A 16,634-nucleotide genomic window follows, 5' to 3' on the forward strand; every position below is an offset into this window, starting at 1 on the left:
ATTTTATTTATTTATTTGACAGACAGAGATTATAAGTAGGCAGAGATGCAGGCAGAGAGAGAGGAGGACGCAGGCTCCCGATGCGGGGCTCAATCCCAGGACCCTGGAATCATGCCCCGAGCCGAAGGTCAGGACTGAGCCACCCAGGCGCCCCTGATAAATTCATTTTTTGTGAAGTTTTAGATGAGTGGTATATTATGGTACAAAAATTGATCTAGATACATAGAGTGGGTCTCAAGAAAATGCATGCCTACTTTAATAGTGGATATTTATTTTGAATGGCATTAGTGCTTTTATGACATTAACTAATCTAAGGAAGAGAATATTTGAATGTTTGCTATGATTTATTCTTTCAGTGACTATGACTTAACCACTACGTGCCAGGTAAAGATCTAGTCACTTACGATACATGGGTGAACAAAACGAGGTTCCTTGATATTGTGGAACACATGGTCTTGCCAAGCAATAAGGAGTAAGTAGCAGAGAAAGACAGAAAACCATGTGCAAACTATATTAATCAATTGTATCTTATGTTGGGAGGGGATAAGAACTGCTAGAGCAGGTAAGTAGGCTTATGAGAGCTGAGCAGGCTGCCATCTTGAATAGGGGTTCAGGGCAGCCTTCATGGAGGAGGTTACTTCTGAGCAGAGACTTGAAGTGGGTGAAAGTGACCATGTGGGGGGAGGGTGAAGGTTGTTTCAGGCAGAGGAGCAGCTGAGGCAAAGGCCCTAAAGCGAGAACACGCATGGAGTGTTTAAACAATGCCAGAGAGGCCCCTGGGCTGGAGGGGAGTTAGTGAGGTGTTGACCCCAGAGAGGTAACGGAGGGCCATGAGGGCTTTGGTAAGACATTGCCTTTTTCTCTGAGTGAGGAGAGGAGTGATGATATGATGTCGTATCAAGACGTAGGTGCCATGTTGAGAATAAACCGCTAGGAGGTGAGGACAGAAGCAGTTAGTAGCCCGTTACCGCAATCCAGGCAAGGGGTGATGTGGTGCAGACTGTCAGTTTCTACGTACCTCCCAGGCTGGGGGTGTTCTACAGAGAATAAACGTTATTTAACCACTCCACAGGCAGGTTCTCTTTTTCAGACCCACATTTCAAGTAAGTAAATATATTCATACAGTAATGGTTATGAAAACTTTGTGGAAATATGAAAAACCCATAAGGTGGAATGGTCAGTGACAGAAAGGAAAAGGCAAAGTTGTGTGACTGTGTAGTAGGGCTGTTAAAAAGAAAAATCCTGGGCGCCTGGGTGGCTCAGTTGGTTAAGTGTCTGGTTTTGGCTCAAGTCATGATCTCAGGGTCCTGGGATCGAGCCCCACATTGGGCTCCCTGCTCAGCAGGAAGCCTGCTTCTCCCTCTCCTTCTGTTGGTTCCCCTGCTTGTGCTCTTTCTCTCTCTCTCTCTCAAATAAATAAAATCTTAAAAAAAAAATTCATGACCTCCTTATTGGTCCAGCGCCTGCTTACCCATAGACCTCATCTTCTCTGTGACTCTCCCCCTCACTTGACTTTAATAACATCTGCCTGCAATGCTCTTCCTGCGGGGGCCTCCATAACTGGCACCTGGGAGGTCCACCCTAGCCTTGACAGTGAAATAGCAACCCCTTGCCCATGGCATTTCTTATCCTCTTACTTTGGTTTGCTTTTTCTGCTGTATTTATCACCACTCAACAGACACTTTGTTGGTATATTGTTTATTCTCTCTCTTGTCCCAGCTGGAAAGTCATCTCTACAAGGTCATAGATTTAGTCCCTTTTCTTCAGGTTTTGTTTTTGCACAGTTCCTGGTACATAGTAGGTGCAAACAAGAACTCTCAAAGGAAAGACAAAGGCCTGAAGTTTTTTTATCTCTAGCCTAATTATTGATGAGAATTCACATGAGAGGCCTTATTGGCCAATGAAAGGCCCATGTGGAAAGTTACAGAAGGAAAGAGGTAAGGGACTATTTAAATCACAGATGTGGGAGGACCCGAGTTGAGGAAATGGCAACAAGTGTGTGGCTGTGAGAGAACCACTTGGCAGACTGAGAAGCCTCAGGCAAGTAGCAACCTAAACATTTTGGAGTCAGAAGAGGCAAGGGAACACTTTCCCCGACCGAAAATGCAGATTCTGAGATCTGGATTGATGAGAAATGCCACTGTTGAGGCAGCTTCCAATCCTAGAGGAGGTGCTGGGGCAGATAATAACAGAGGAGAAGGGCAGGAGCTCTCAGAGTCATCCGAGGGGCAGAGGCAGCCCAAATGGTGCCTGGGTCTGAGTATGGTGGGCAAGACCTGGGCTGGAGAACGAGAGGACAGCCGGCGAACAGATTCTAGTAACAGGCAAGGGAGTAATCAGTGAAGGCTGTCTAGCCTCATGCTGAGTTAGCAAATGCTAACAGCATGTAGCTTGCAGAGCTCTGGCTTAGGAAATTTAGGCGATACTCACATTCACCTGTTATACATTGTACGATGGTAATATGCCGGCTAAAATATCGAAATATTCCCATACAGGTGGAGGTCGAAGCAAATCTGCCAGCATCCCACCCCAATCTCCCCCAGATCTAGAGCTCAGTAAGTGAAACTTGGGGTCTCTGGGAGATCGCTCTGGCACTCTAACTTGTAATCTATTTTGATTGGCTGGGACCTCCTGTATAGCTTACTAAATATTTTTATTATCATACCTGGTTTGAGAAGGGTTACCTCAAAGTCCTGAAAATTCCTGAGCTAGTAGCAAGAGTGGCGCCATGTTTCTGAAGTGGGGTCCAAGGTGCATGTGTTTCCAAAACCCTGGAGTCATGTTCAAAGACCTCCTAGTCTCAGGGACCTGTGGTTGGTCAGGAGAATTTTGTTGATTATCTTTATTGGGGATCTGTTCGGTCCTAACAGGCCCAGCAGAGTTCCAATGGATCCAGCCTTCCCTGATCACAGATCGCTTTGAGAATCTAATGGAGATCAGTCAGATCCTTTAGGGGTGTCCAGCTATTAGAACTAGTCTTAAAAGTTGGCCCCAAACTTTGTAAAGAAGAGACTTTGGAGCATTTTGCAGTAGGATTGACAAAGCATGATATGTAGTTACTATTTCGCTTTCCACATGTGGGGGTTCGCTTAAAATATCTAGATGTGCTTTTCATCTTTGGTGTAGCAAAATTGTCATCTTCTGTCTACTCTGAATGAATTACAACACATTCCAAATGAGCAGAATCTAAAATAAATTACCAGTGCAGAGTAATAGAATCGATTGTGTCCAGAATATCAAGATTGAGGAAAGAATGTGAAAATATCTGGATCTTTTAAAGTCAGATGAGAGCCATTGGGAGAAACTTCTAGGCAAAGTCATGAGGATAGAGACTCTGCAGCTAAAATGCAAAGTATCCCAGGCCTAGAAAAGGCTGGAAGCTTTTGCCCCTTTCCTCCATGCATGGAGACCAACCCCCTTCCTCCCCCACCCCAGCACAGGTGTGGGGCTTAAGGACCTTGAATTTCAAGAAGCCACAGGCATTGGGATGTGGTTATAGACATTTTCCTATTTTATCTTTAAGTCAGCCCCAAATATAAACATTTATGATGCAGAAACCGGTCCAAATAGTCAACCCCAACAGTACCTCTAACACCAAGTACAGGAAATCTCAAATGCCTGTCTTTCCCCTTAGAATGCAAAGAGCTGGGACTCAGCAAGGCAGGACATCCGTGGCTCTTTCTGGCCCGTGAAGCCCGTGCGCTCTGGCTCTAAGTGCCGCCACTTACACAGCTATCCTGTGGCAGTTACACGCACATGCCTGCCATTCAGAGTTTTGGAGTGTGCGTTGACATCTGTGTGTGTGAAGAGAAACGGGTGCTTGTTTTGAGGCAGGACACGATACAAGGACCCTGCTGGTATGCTGTCAGGAGCCTTCTGGTAAAGCCCACCCACAGGAGGGGTTGGATTCACTCACTTTTGGACCTGCTAGGGTATAATCTATTTCCAGTCTACAACTATCTTTTCAATGTGGGAGCGGTAGCTTTCCCCAAGATGGAAGATGGAATCAAAATCAACAGCTACTGAACAATTGGACAATTCTGAAGAGAGACTTTTCCTCAAAACACAAGTCTTTCTAAGACAGTTCAAAAACTGTTGTAAACTTACATTTTAGCTGGGGAAAGGACCAGAAGACAGCTCCAGAGGGAGCTTACAGGAAAAAGGATAGTGGAGGTACTGTAGCTGACCTAATTGGGGTAAACGTTGGAAAATGTAACTCAGAAACTGAGAGAGTATTCCAGTTGTACCAAATACCGAGACACAGCCTTCTGAACACAGTGCCAGGCACCTGAATTGCACAGGGAGTGCACTGAACAAGTAGGGAAACAGCAGTCCCACTGCCTCCAGGGGTGATCCACAGGACTATCATGGCGGCACTGAGCCGCTACCACCACTAAGTGGTGCTGGAAAGGCAGATGAACTTGATTTGTCTTTCTTAAACCAGGCAAACCATCAATTTTACCATTGTTTCTCAGACAAAGAAACATTTTAAAATCTGCCCCATAATGTGGTTTCCCAAACTTTGACTTGGAGCCACCTGGCCCATTTGACGTCGCCATAAAGATGGAGTTGGCAGAGATTTTGTCATCCTCACAATTCATCACCCCGGTGAAGGACCTGAGGTCCAGCTCCAACTGCAAATCCCTGTCTCCTGACCGTGGACTCTCCAGGGAAGGGCGAGGCTGGGACTTAGCCTTTCAGCATCTCTGCCCTTGCCCCAGCCTCAGGAGCACTGGTTTGAAAGTCTGATTGTTTTTTCCCCTTCGTAAGAGTGAGAATGCCTAGGTTCAAATCCTGACTCTGTCACTTTGAGGCTCTGTGACCTCTGGCAAGTGACTGACCCTTAGCAACCCATATGTGCGATGGGCATCATAACGGGGTGATTATAGGGAGCACATTTGGTGATCGATGTAAAGCACTTAGTACCACACCTATTTACAGGAAAGCACCTAATGAATGTGAGTTGCTATTATAATGAAACACTCACCCTATTTTTCAAAAGCCACTTAGCCAGATCAAATCTGTATGAAAAAGGCCCCTGACCACGAAGTGTATACTTCCCTGTTTCTAAAAATGTAAGCTTCTAGAAAGTTACAGAAATGCATTTATAGTTATTAACTTAGCTTGGAGGTGTTGGATATTTGGACCTTCTTCTGAACCGTTGCTGTGAAGATGGAAGCCCCAGCCCTTGAATTAATTTGTGATCCCACGGATGTGTGTTGCGTTGATTCTCGGTATCTATTCTATGCATGTGTGAACGCGAATCACATAAAAGCAGAATTTAGGCATTCCTGCCAAAAGGAAGTGAATTGAAGGGAAGAGAAGCAGAGCTTCTGCAAGGAGAAAATTGTCCTATCTCTTAGCCAGTGTCAGAATGTGGAAATGTTTATAAAATGCTCATTAAAAGAAAAAAGGATCGCGAGATAGAAACAAAATCTAGTGCACAAGTTTACACTAGGGAGATAAGAAAGGCTAGGCCCCTATAGGGGATTTTGTTATCCAATTACTGCAACCTGACTTTTGGGGGGAGAGGAAGAGTGGTAGGGGGGAGGGAGAGAGAGGCGAAGAGTTTCCAAACTTGTCTCCAGTGACACGAGACATTAACGCTGCACAAGATAAAACTGCCACTTAGAGCCCAGGAGAGCTAAACCTTCCTGGGTTGGCCTGGGGGCTTGAGCAGAGTCATGGGTTCTCTGCAACTGCAGCTGTGTGCTCTCCTCTGCCTGGTGGCTCACTCGGTTTCTGGCAGCCCCATCATGAGCCTGGAGCAGTCGCCTCTGGAAGAAGATATGCCCCTCTTCGATGATGTCTTCTCAGAGCAAGATGGTGTCGACTTCAACACGTTGCTGCAGAGCATGAAAAGTGAATTTCTCAAGACACTGAACCTATCTGACATCCCTTTGCAGGATTCAGCCAAGGTGGACCCACCCGAGTATATGTTGGAACTCTACAACAAATTTGCAACAGATCGGACCTCCATGCCATCAGCCAACATCATTAGGAGTTTCAAGAATGAAGGTAAGTTGACATTTTATTGACAAAATTTGGCTTGAATTTTTTTTTTCAAGAGGCGATAAATTCAAATAATATAGATGGGGTGGACACATCTATGTAAAGGTATAGGTACACCGATACTCAAAAACAGTGCACATTTTGGTCTATACCATTTTCATGGTCATTTCCCAAATGCTATTAAAAGGTACTAAATAATATCTTTTAATCCAAAGTCATAAAGTGTCTGCCATTTTGACATCATAATTTGGTCTTCAAAATTTTTGAATTTGAACCACAGTAATACAAGAAATTAATGTCGGGTTACTTCTATACCTTTATCTGTCATTTTCCAGATAGGTCTCTGTTTCCGTTTGTCCTTGAATTGACCAAAAAAAAAAAAAATCTGTCAACTTCTACTTAGAATGAAAATAGACAAGAACCAAGGTCATGACTTGTGTTTTCACTCGAACTTTGAATGTGTTTCCATTTTCTGACCTTATTTAAGAAATATTCAGACAGGACAAAAACTTGTATTTTAGAGGTTCTTCCTAAAATATTGTTGTGTTTTTGCGACGTGTACATCCTTGAATCACTCTTTATAATTTCCAGGAAGTATGCACAGCCCAGTTAATGATCCAGCTTATTTCAGTGTCTTCATGGATAGCAATGCACAAGTCTTAAATATCAGCAGAAAAACGATGTTAGCCCCCCTTCCGCTTTACTCAGTAACTAAATGTAATGACCTAGCAAGTTAATCTTTTATTTAATATGGCGCTAGATGGCAAATATATATATATATTTTTTCTAATATGCATGCTAAAAGATGTAGGTCCAAAGAAATCAATTCTTTAATATTTCCATTGTCATGAACCAGGTACATGATAATGACAGCCCTCATGGAAGAGGGTTTTGACTGATGTTGTCCAGTTGTTCTTAAAAGCAGAAAGGCAGTAACACAGAAATAGCTTGGGATTTGGAATTTTGAGGCAAGGTTGACTTAGTAGTTGTGGAAAATTAGCTTAATTTCTCTGAACCTCAGTTTTATTATCTGTAAATTGGGTATAATATACCTAAGTAACACAACTAAGCAATTTCAAAGAGGTTATCAGTAAGAAAGTGCTCTATTTACTCTGAATTGCTGAACAATCATTAGCTTTTACTAAGAAATTCCTTAAATTATAGGCATTAGAGGAAATGTGGAGTGGGTATTGATCAGTCCTGAAGATATCATTTGTCTTTAAAATTTAAATAAGTGCCAACATTTTAGATATTTAGTAACACATCGGAAATGTTACTCAGTAACATTTAGTAACATAATGGAAATGGCAAACTGAAATTACAGATTCCTTTTGAGGGTGAGTCTGAACTGAAAATAAATCTCCTCCTTCCATGGGAACGTTTCCTGGCACTTCTGAGCACTGAGCCCTGGGTGCCTTGTACGGAGGGTAGGTGGGAAATGTTCACATCCCCAGGGAGAATTAGAAGATTTTTAGTTCTCACTTCTCCCATGAAGGATTTGGGTGATGCAGGTCAGGAAGTGCAGTTTGCAAAGGGTCTTATTACAGGAGACCAGCAAAAGCTGGAGCGGATCTATCTGTGGACACCCCTGCTGCTTGTGGCTCTGCGGGTCTTCAGGAGGAATGCTCAGACCCAAGGACATGGATCCTGCACTGGGCTGGCACTAATGGCCGTTCTTGAATTTCTTTTGACTCTTTGGGTCTGCACAGTGCAACTGCCTAGGAGACAAGACCAACCCCGCCTTGCCCCGCCCCCCACCCCTAATCAAAACCAAAAAACCCTCCTCCCAATCTAACTAATCAGGGGAAAGCAAGAGGACTTCTACGGTAGAAAAAACATGACTTTAATTCCTACCACTTCTGACTTCACTTTGTCATCTTGGAGAAGTCAGTCCTCTGCATTGAAGCTTGATTTCTTCTGGTGTAAGATGAACACAATAGCAATAAATGGTCTTTGTAAGAAACAAATGAAACAGTGTTTGCAAAACACTGGCACATTTAAATATGCTCTACAAACATCAGTTCCCTTGCCTAGAGTGCAACACCTTCATCTACACTTTGTATAGTTGCATATACACAATGAGCTTATTTTTTAACAGTTCTATTAAAGTATAATTGACGTACAATAATCTGCATGTATTTGAAGTATAAATTTGATAGGTTTATATATACAGGTGATATATATATCATATATATATGATATATATATACAAATCCACAGAGACCATTACTACAATGAATATAGTGAGCATAATCATCACCACCAAAAGTCTCCTTGTGCTCCTTTGTAATTAATCCCCTCTTTCCCATGACCATGAGCTTTCATTCTGCACTTTTCTCATGCATAGAGCAACCAGTCTACTCCCCTACTTTTGGTCTCATGTTCCCCGTCCAAGGAGAGGAAATTCTCTCTATTCTTATAAGAGGGGACAACTCTCAAGTTACTTGATGTATTAAGGACCTATGCCATGCCCATAAATCACTTCAATCTTTTGTGATATCCAGAATCATCGACTAGCCCATATTTTGAAAACACTGCCTCTGTTTAAGGTATCCCAGTAGCTCAGAGGCATTGAAGGAATTTAAGCTGGGCTCCCTGCCAGCACGATGACAATCTGCTTGGGAAGACCCATTCATAAAAAGAAAACTGAAATGTAAGGATGTAAATGGCAAAGCTTATAGGAGAGATATAAAAAGTAAATATTGGAATCACTAAATTCTACTCCTGAAACCAATACTATACTATATGTTAACTGACTAGAATTTAAATAAAAATTTTAAAAAAGAGTAAATTCAAGTGACCCAGAAGACAGTGGACTTCTAGATAGGGAGGTGAAGAAGGGAAAATCCCACAAGGAGGGGTTACAACCAGAGAGGTAGAAGGGAGGGGCGAAGGCTTTCCAAGAGTCAGAAGCACAGCTCCAGAGGTGTGGTGTACATCAGAGTAAAGGAATGTTTTGGCAAATGGTGAAGATATCGGTCTACTCTAAATAGGAGGGTTTACAATTCCTTTAACCTTTCAAGAAATACAACTTGTTCGATTACAATGTTCTAGGCACTCTAGGGGATGAGTGGGAACTATGGATAGATCAAGATGGTAAGACCTGGTTATAGCTAGTTTTAAGAAGCTAGAGCATTTAAATTCATCTCATTGACCAGTATTTCCCACTGGCAGTGTATGAGATGATTTTAAGTGGTACCCTACAGCGAGAAAGCTGTGAATCATGTAAAATTATTATACATTTTCATTAATGTGGATCAGAAAAAAATTCACATGACAACCACCTTAATCCCTTCATTTCATTTAATGTTGTTGCTTAGGACAAGCCTAAAAGAGACATTAAAGAGTATAAAAAATCATATAAATCTAAAGAAAATATTTAAGAGTACAATCTGGAGCAAGGACCCTTCTAAAATAATGAATTAGATATACAGTTGAGAAAACACTGCCAAAGATGACAGGAAACCCCTTAATTGGGTGTCCTTAGCACTCAGGTGTCATGGAATTTTGATGGATGACAAATGCCCCCAGGCATAGTTTGTAGTCTTGTATTTACCTGGGGCAAGGGTACAGAAGCTCTGGGCGCCTATAAATTCTTACATAGGAAGTCAACGTGGTAATATCTGGAGATGCACTTCTGAGACTAAAGGACCTTATTTCATAAACATTCGGAGTGATTCTTATGAGCCAAACTCCATGCCATTTACTAAGGTACAAGACTAAAGCAACCCAAGGTTCATTTTCTCCCATTCCTCCTTGTTGAAGTCCACACACCCAAAATTAAACTGCTGTGACCCCCTTGGTTTGTGGCTATCTTGTCGGCCTTGTCAGACATTGGTGTCAGAGGAAGAGTCAGCAAACTTTTTCTGTAAAGGGCCAGACAGATAGTAAATATTTTGGGTTTTGTGGGCCATTTGTTGTCACAACTCTGACACTGTAGTGCAACGGTAGCCACTGACAACACAGAAATAAATGGGCCAGGCTCTGTTTCCTTGATCCTTTATTTCCAGACACCGGTGGCAGGCTCATTATGGCCCATGGGCTATAGTTTACCAACCCCTGATCTACATGGAGGTCTTTAAGGGAGACCAGTTCTCAGCCAACCATGTGGAGAATCTTCACCCATTATGAATGCAAATATGGAAAGCCATGAAATGCTTATCCCTGAAAAGCTTCCAAAAAAGAACGACAACCCCACCTCCCATTTGGTGGCCTTTTACTGGCTAGGATAATTGGGGGTTTGCCTGCATGGTCTTCAGAGTCCCTCCCAGCTCTGTAATTCTGTGGCTGATAAGTGAAACCAATGCAAGCAAGGCTGGGAGAGTTTCTCCCATTCATAAGGCAGCCACTTTCCATCTTAGCCTTCGGAAAATGGTAACATTGCATTTATTTTCATCGATGGTCCCCCTCGTTCCTCTGTATCAAGCTTCCTGCACAGACAGGCCCTCTTATTACATAAATAAGCATCTATTTTTCTCTGTGACACACTACAAACCTGATTTTTGTCTTTTTTTTTTCCCCCAGATCTGTTTTCCCAGCCAGCCAGTTTTAATGGACTCCGAAAATACCCTCTCCTCTTCAATGTATCCATTCCTCACCACGAAGAGGTCATCATGGCCGAACTCAGGTTGTACACACTGGTGCAGAGAGATCGCATGATATACGATGGAGTAGACCGGAAAATTACCATTTTTGAGGTACTTGAGAGCAGAGGGGACACCGAGGGTGAAAGAAGCATGCTGGTCTTGGTGTCGGGGGAGATCTATGGCACCAACAGTGAGTGGGAGACTTTTGATGTCACCGAAGCTATTAGACGTTGGCAAAAGTCAGGCTCATCCACCCACCAGCTGGAGGTCCACATCGAGAGCAGACACGACGGAAGCGAGGATACTGGCAGGGGACAACTGGAAATAGACACCAGTGCCCGGAATAAGCATGTTCCCTTGCTTGTCGTGTTTTCCGATGACCAAAGCAGCGAGAAGGAACGGAAGGAGGAACTGAATGAAATGATCGCCCATGAGCAGCTGCTGGAGCTTGACAACTTGGGCCTGGACGGTTATTCCAGTGGGCCAGGAGAAGAAGCTTTGCTGCAGATGAGGTCAAACATCATCTATGACTCCACAGCCCGCATCAGAAGGAACGCTAAAGGAAACTACTGCAAGAGGACCCCGCTCTACATTGACTTCAAGGAGATTGGCTGGGACTCTTGGATCATTGCCCCACCTGGATACGAAGCCTACGAATGCCGCGGGGTTTGCAACTACCCCCTGGCAGAGCATCTCACACCCACAAAGCATGCAATTATCCAGGCCTTGGTCCACCTCAAGAATTCCCAGAAGGCTTCCAAAGCCTGCTGTGTGCCCACCAAGCTAGAGCCCATCTCCATCCTCTATTTAGACAAGGGCGTCGTCACCTACAAGTTCAAATACGAAGGCATGGCAGTGTCTGAATGCGGCTGCAGATAGAAGAGTCCTGGCTTATTTAATAACTGTAAATGTGTACATTTTGTGTTCCTATTTAATGAGATTATTTAATAAGAGTGTACAGATCATAGAGGCTCGCGGCCTTAGGGAAATGGGCAGGTCAGTTTGTTGTATCAAATGCATATTTTGCTAATACAGTCTCATCCCTTCCAATCTGTTTTTTCTTTGGACTCGCCATTTTCTGGCAATGCCACGTCCAATAGCAAGTGGCAACCCTCCCCCCAAACTGTCCTCTATTTTTATTTGAAAACAACAAGCCCCGAGCAGAAACAGCGTGTTGGATGATAGATATTTGTGTATGTATATGTGTACATAGGTAAACTTATAAAACTCTTTTGCTTCCATAGAGGTAGATCATACTCACACGTGTGCATGTTTCAATCAAATGTGTATATATTAAAAACCAGTGGTACGCTCTCAGTAAACTCTTCTCTGAGTAGGATTTATGTGAAGATAATTAGCACCAAGAATTTCACCCTCCTAGGAAGGATTATATTTCCTACATACTATTGGATAGGTAGGTGTAGCATTTATCAGTTGAGTTTGTGCCATAGATCAGAGCTGCAGGACCAGGTAAGGGACGGTGCATGTTTGAGGGGAGGGGTTATTTGATACAGAAACCAAATGGTTTCCAGAGGCAGTGGCCTGAAGCCACCATAGGAAGGGATGAGCCCCACCGACCGCCACTGCGCTCTAGAGGGCAGCACCTGGTCAAGAAAAGAAAATAGGGGATTTCATGATGTTCCTGAGATAATAGGACTGCAAGGTCAAGTGTGTTGGCCTTTACTGCTGTGGAGGGTAGAGTAGGCAGGAGGGCGCTCGCAGGAGAGGAGGGAAAAGGATACAGATGCTATCCTAGGATGTGTGTGTAAAATTATAAGCAGTTTTAACTGGAGAATTAAGTCTTCTGGGCAAAATAAAATTACTCGGGATCAAGAGGAGGAAAATCAGAAGGGATCTGTCTGTTGGACTCTTCTTAATATTTTGCTTCAATTCTTAATTTTTCTCCCCTGCCTCTGCACCGCTGTTTTTGCTTCTTTCCACCCCTCTCCTTCCCTCTTTCTCTCCTGCCCCAGTGCCTTGTATCCGTCTCTCATTCCTGTGTCCCCTTTCTTCACTGGCCTTCATTGACCTTGCTGTGGGTTGGGAAGGGATCCAGAAAGCATTTGCTATCAGGGTGAGTGGAGTTAGTGCTCTAATTTTTAGATTTCCTACCAATACCTAATTGATTTGATTTATGAAATATTTTGTTCACGAAAAATACTTAAATATAAGGAAAAAAAAGTCCAAAAGGATATTTCTAAATGAATGAATGAATAAATAGACACATAAACAAATGACTCCAAAGCTAAGCCTGAATTTTGAATCAGGTTGGTGCCATGGTAGAAACCCTATAGGCTTCCCAATCCTCTCATTCTCAAATCTTCCCAGTTTGGAACTGGCCAGGACTAAGGGACTGGGAAGCGTTCCTGATGGGGATGGTCCGGTGGGTTTGCCGGCAGTTGGCTCGTCGGAAGGACACAGTGGAGGTTCTGGCTCTGATCTCCGCAGCCGCCCCCTCCGCCATCCATGCAAGGTCATGGGCTTTGTGGGGGAAGAACCAGAGCAGTGCAGTTCTCAAACTGTTCGACTCCTCCAGGCATCTGACGCTGATGTTCACACTTCTAGGAATGCGATTTCCAGAACATTGTCCCCCACTCACCCCGTTGAATGCTTCCTTAAGAAGTCTTGCATTTTTTTTTTTTTTAAACCCTGGGAAACCATCAGCCTCACTTTCACAAACCTCTTGGGGTTATAAACTCCACTGGAAAATAGAGGTAAGGCAAACTATTTTGAAGGACATTTTGCCCAATTTGGACATCTGCTCTGTACATCTACTGTCCACTGATGTCCAGAAGGCAGATCCTGGGAATTCAGTGCTCCACAGAAGTGCAGTTTTGACCATCAGTGAGTATACAGTGATTGACAACCTGAGATGGCCACGCAGCTCAGAATCATTCATTTATGAAAAAGCCTCCAGATAAAATGGCATGCATGAGTGTGTGTGTGTGTGAGAGAGAGAGAGAGAGAGGGAGAGAGAGAGAGAGGCAGACTGGCTTTGGATAGCCACCCTTAGAGCCCTCAGTGGGGTGTGGTGCATCATTTCTATCCATGGTACATAATGTGTGCTCAGTTACTCTATGGTACTGCTTCTCCTTTCTAAAGGATGCTGCCTATAATAGACATAAAGTAAAACCTCAGCTGAGCAGGGTCGTTCTGGTTAGATAAAAATCAAGCAAAATCTTCTTTTCTGTGTAAAATACGTACGACCGTGATGTGCTGGTAAATGCTTTATGGTCAGCCATCTTGATTTGTAGATTTCAATGGTAGATTTATAGATTTCAATGGTAGATTTCACCAGAGCCTCTTTCAAGCTATCCATGTGATATTAAGTGGTTTGCAAAATTTCTGAAAACCAAACAGGGTGCTCTCAGGAGACATGTGTACAGGCCTCCCGCTGCTACTAGCAAGCCGATGTTAGAATACTAGAATGTGCCATGCCCTCTGCCGACATGGCCAGGTTTGGGGGAAAACCTCGTGGCAAGCACTTATAATTGCTCTTCCGTTAAAGGCATGTGAAAATCTAAAGCCACATACTGGTTCTTCAAATGTTGCTAGTTGCATTCTTTTTCATCAAGAAATGCAAAGGCATAAACCATAAATAGGGGACCCCTGCTCCCATCAGTCCCATTGCAGTGTGTCCACACCTCTCCGCCATCACTGTGTTAACGCGAAGCCATGAAATTGTCAGATCCTTAGGAATTAGGAGTCACTGGAAGTCCTCTCTGGTCGTAGACCTTGGCTGCATGCCACACCCATCTTTTTTACTCTTTTATGGAAGAATTATCATCACTGATGTTGACACACCTAAATGACTCTCGAGGAGGACTGTAGCAGAGGGACTTTGACAGCCAACAACCAAAATATTCATGTAAAATTTCTAGGCTTCTTCCTATTTATTGATGGATATATTTATTTTTGTAATATAGTGTAGAATATCAAATATTTTATTTTTAATGTCTGTGATTCCCTCTTGGATATAATAGTGCTTTTCAAATAATGCTATCCTTAGAGTATGGCTCCTTTACAATTTATGGCCTGTATTTTCATCTGTATTTTTGCACCAGAATTCCTGTTACTTTAAGAGGACTTGCAACAAGCTTGCCATCACTTTGTGTATTTGTGTCTTGTAGGTGTGCTGTGAACCCCCTGGCGTATTTACTCTTTTGTAAACAGTAGAGTTTTAATTGGATAGCAGCGTTTTAACTGGATAGGTAGTTTTAACTGAAGTGTAGGCCTCCCAGAAAATAATCAATAGGTTGTCATTATTCCGTGAGAGGCAAATATTGTCAGGCTGTGAGGGGCTGTGATTGCGGGTCAGTGAGTGGAGGCAGAGTTTAACTGGGGCTTTTCATTCCCCAAACTAGGTTCTTCCTCCTGACTGTACCCATTGCCACCAATCAGAGACCCAGTTGGACAAATCCATTTGTCATTAGACCAATGATTCTACAAATATTTTTTAAAATTCTTAATTTAGGGATTCCCAAGGGACTTAGCCTCAGAATGCTTGATTCTTTCCCTTTGTATAATTTTTGGTCTAAGAAATTAATGGTAAATACTTTCCCCCAGAACTGTTAGTACATGTTTTGGCTTTGTTTGGAATCTGTATTCTTCAAGTAAATCAGATTTCTGCAAACAGGAGTTTTACATATTACTTCTTACTGGACCCATCAAAAGCCCGTAAAGCCCAGAAGCTTGGCAACAAAGCCATTTATGAGTTGCCTGTCACATAGAAGGAATGTTGCCTTTTCTAAGGGAGGTGGACCTTTCCACAGAGTCACTCTGGGCCACGCCTCACCCTTTGCAGTTCCGGTGAAAAAAGAACATGGCTGAGTCTGCATTTTCTCACTCCCGACGAGGACATTTGGCTTCACACATTTGGTGGAAGGCAAGTAGGGAATGCTGTACATCAGCCGCATAAAAGGGTGTTTCTGGGCATGGAAATGCCTTGGTAAGGCAACAGCCTCAACTAGGAATGACTGTTTGTTGTGCTGGGCATGCTTGTCTCACACATGAGTGCTTGTCTTGTGTGTGCTTATGGCTTGATCGCACTGAGGAGGTACATGTGGTCCTGCCCACCTAACCAACCTCCACAGATGCGGGAAACCCGCTGAAACCACAGTCCCCCACAGCTAGCTAAAGCATGCACATTTCTCTTGTGTAAACTGTGTTCATCATTTATGTCCAAATTTCTGTAGTAATGACTAGACTCAAAGGAAGATGGAGATATTTTACACTGTGTTCATAAACCAAATGTGTACATTCAGAGTCATCGTGTTAAATAAAAATGGAAACGTTATTTTGATGTTAATTATTTGCAACTTATTTTTCCTTAAGATGAAATGTCTTTTGCACTACCCCCTACCCCTACCATTTTTTTTTTTTTACATTTTCATCTTACCGTAAATCCAGGTGGACTAAAACTTCTTGCTGTATTAGGAGAACATGGTCTGAAGAAACAGTGTCTTGGCTTTAGCTTCTAAAACAGAGAATGAGCTTCTGTTATGTGGTTCTCCCATTTCACACAACTTTCTATAAATCCCATGAATGCCAGAGACATAGCTGGAAAACGAAATGAGCTCTTCTTCGTCCACAACCGAGAGATATTTCTTCTTCGAATTTAGAATGACACATATGAAAGAGAGATTACTTTGGGAAGACCATTCAGGCTAAGTTTCATTGAAATTTGATCACTGAACCTCATAGAATCTCAGGCTAGAACAGACTTGTAAACATTATTAACTGCCCCCCAGCAACCCACCAAAGTACTTTCAATCTTTTCTGCAATTATTAGTAAAGAGAAGGGAATGCCTTACCTTCTTAAAGGCACCTGTTACAGTTTTAGAGGGCTCTGCCTCAATGACACTCTATCTGATGGCATGGGTCACTATGTGCTCAAGTCACTGCAGGAGAGACAAAGGTAAGCAGAACGTTACGGGGAGCTCTTCCTTCTAAGGAACTGAAGTGTCTCCTCTGTCCCTCGTAACAGCACAGGTCACAACTCTTAGCGTGACACATACACATGGAATCCATCTTTAT

The 16,634-nt window shown here is 43.1% G+C and overlaps 1 protein-coding gene across 1 annotated transcript; it reads left to right on the forward strand.

Annotated features, from left to right (window-relative positions):
• Positions 1 to 5,684: 5,684 nt before the first annotated feature.
• On the forward strand, positions 5,685 to 11,481 carry BMP10 (bone morphogenetic protein 10). Its single transcript, XM_045979943.1, has 2 exons — positions 5,685 to 6,018; positions 10,537 to 11,481. The coding sequence occupies exons 1-2, from the start codon at positions 5,685 to 5,687 to the stop codon at positions 11,475 to 11,477; spliced, it is 1,275 nt and encodes a 424-aa protein (XP_045835899.1). The 3' UTR covers positions 11,478 to 11,481.
• The last annotated feature ends 5,153 nt before the right edge of the window (positions 11,482 to 16,634 follow it).

Source organism: Meles meles, chromosome 15 (assembly GCF_922984935.1).
Source record: "Meles meles chromosome 15, mMelMel3.1 paternal haplotype, whole genome shotgun sequence".
Lineage (NCBI taxonomy): Eukaryota > Metazoa > Chordata > Mammalia > Carnivora > Mustelidae > Meles > Meles meles.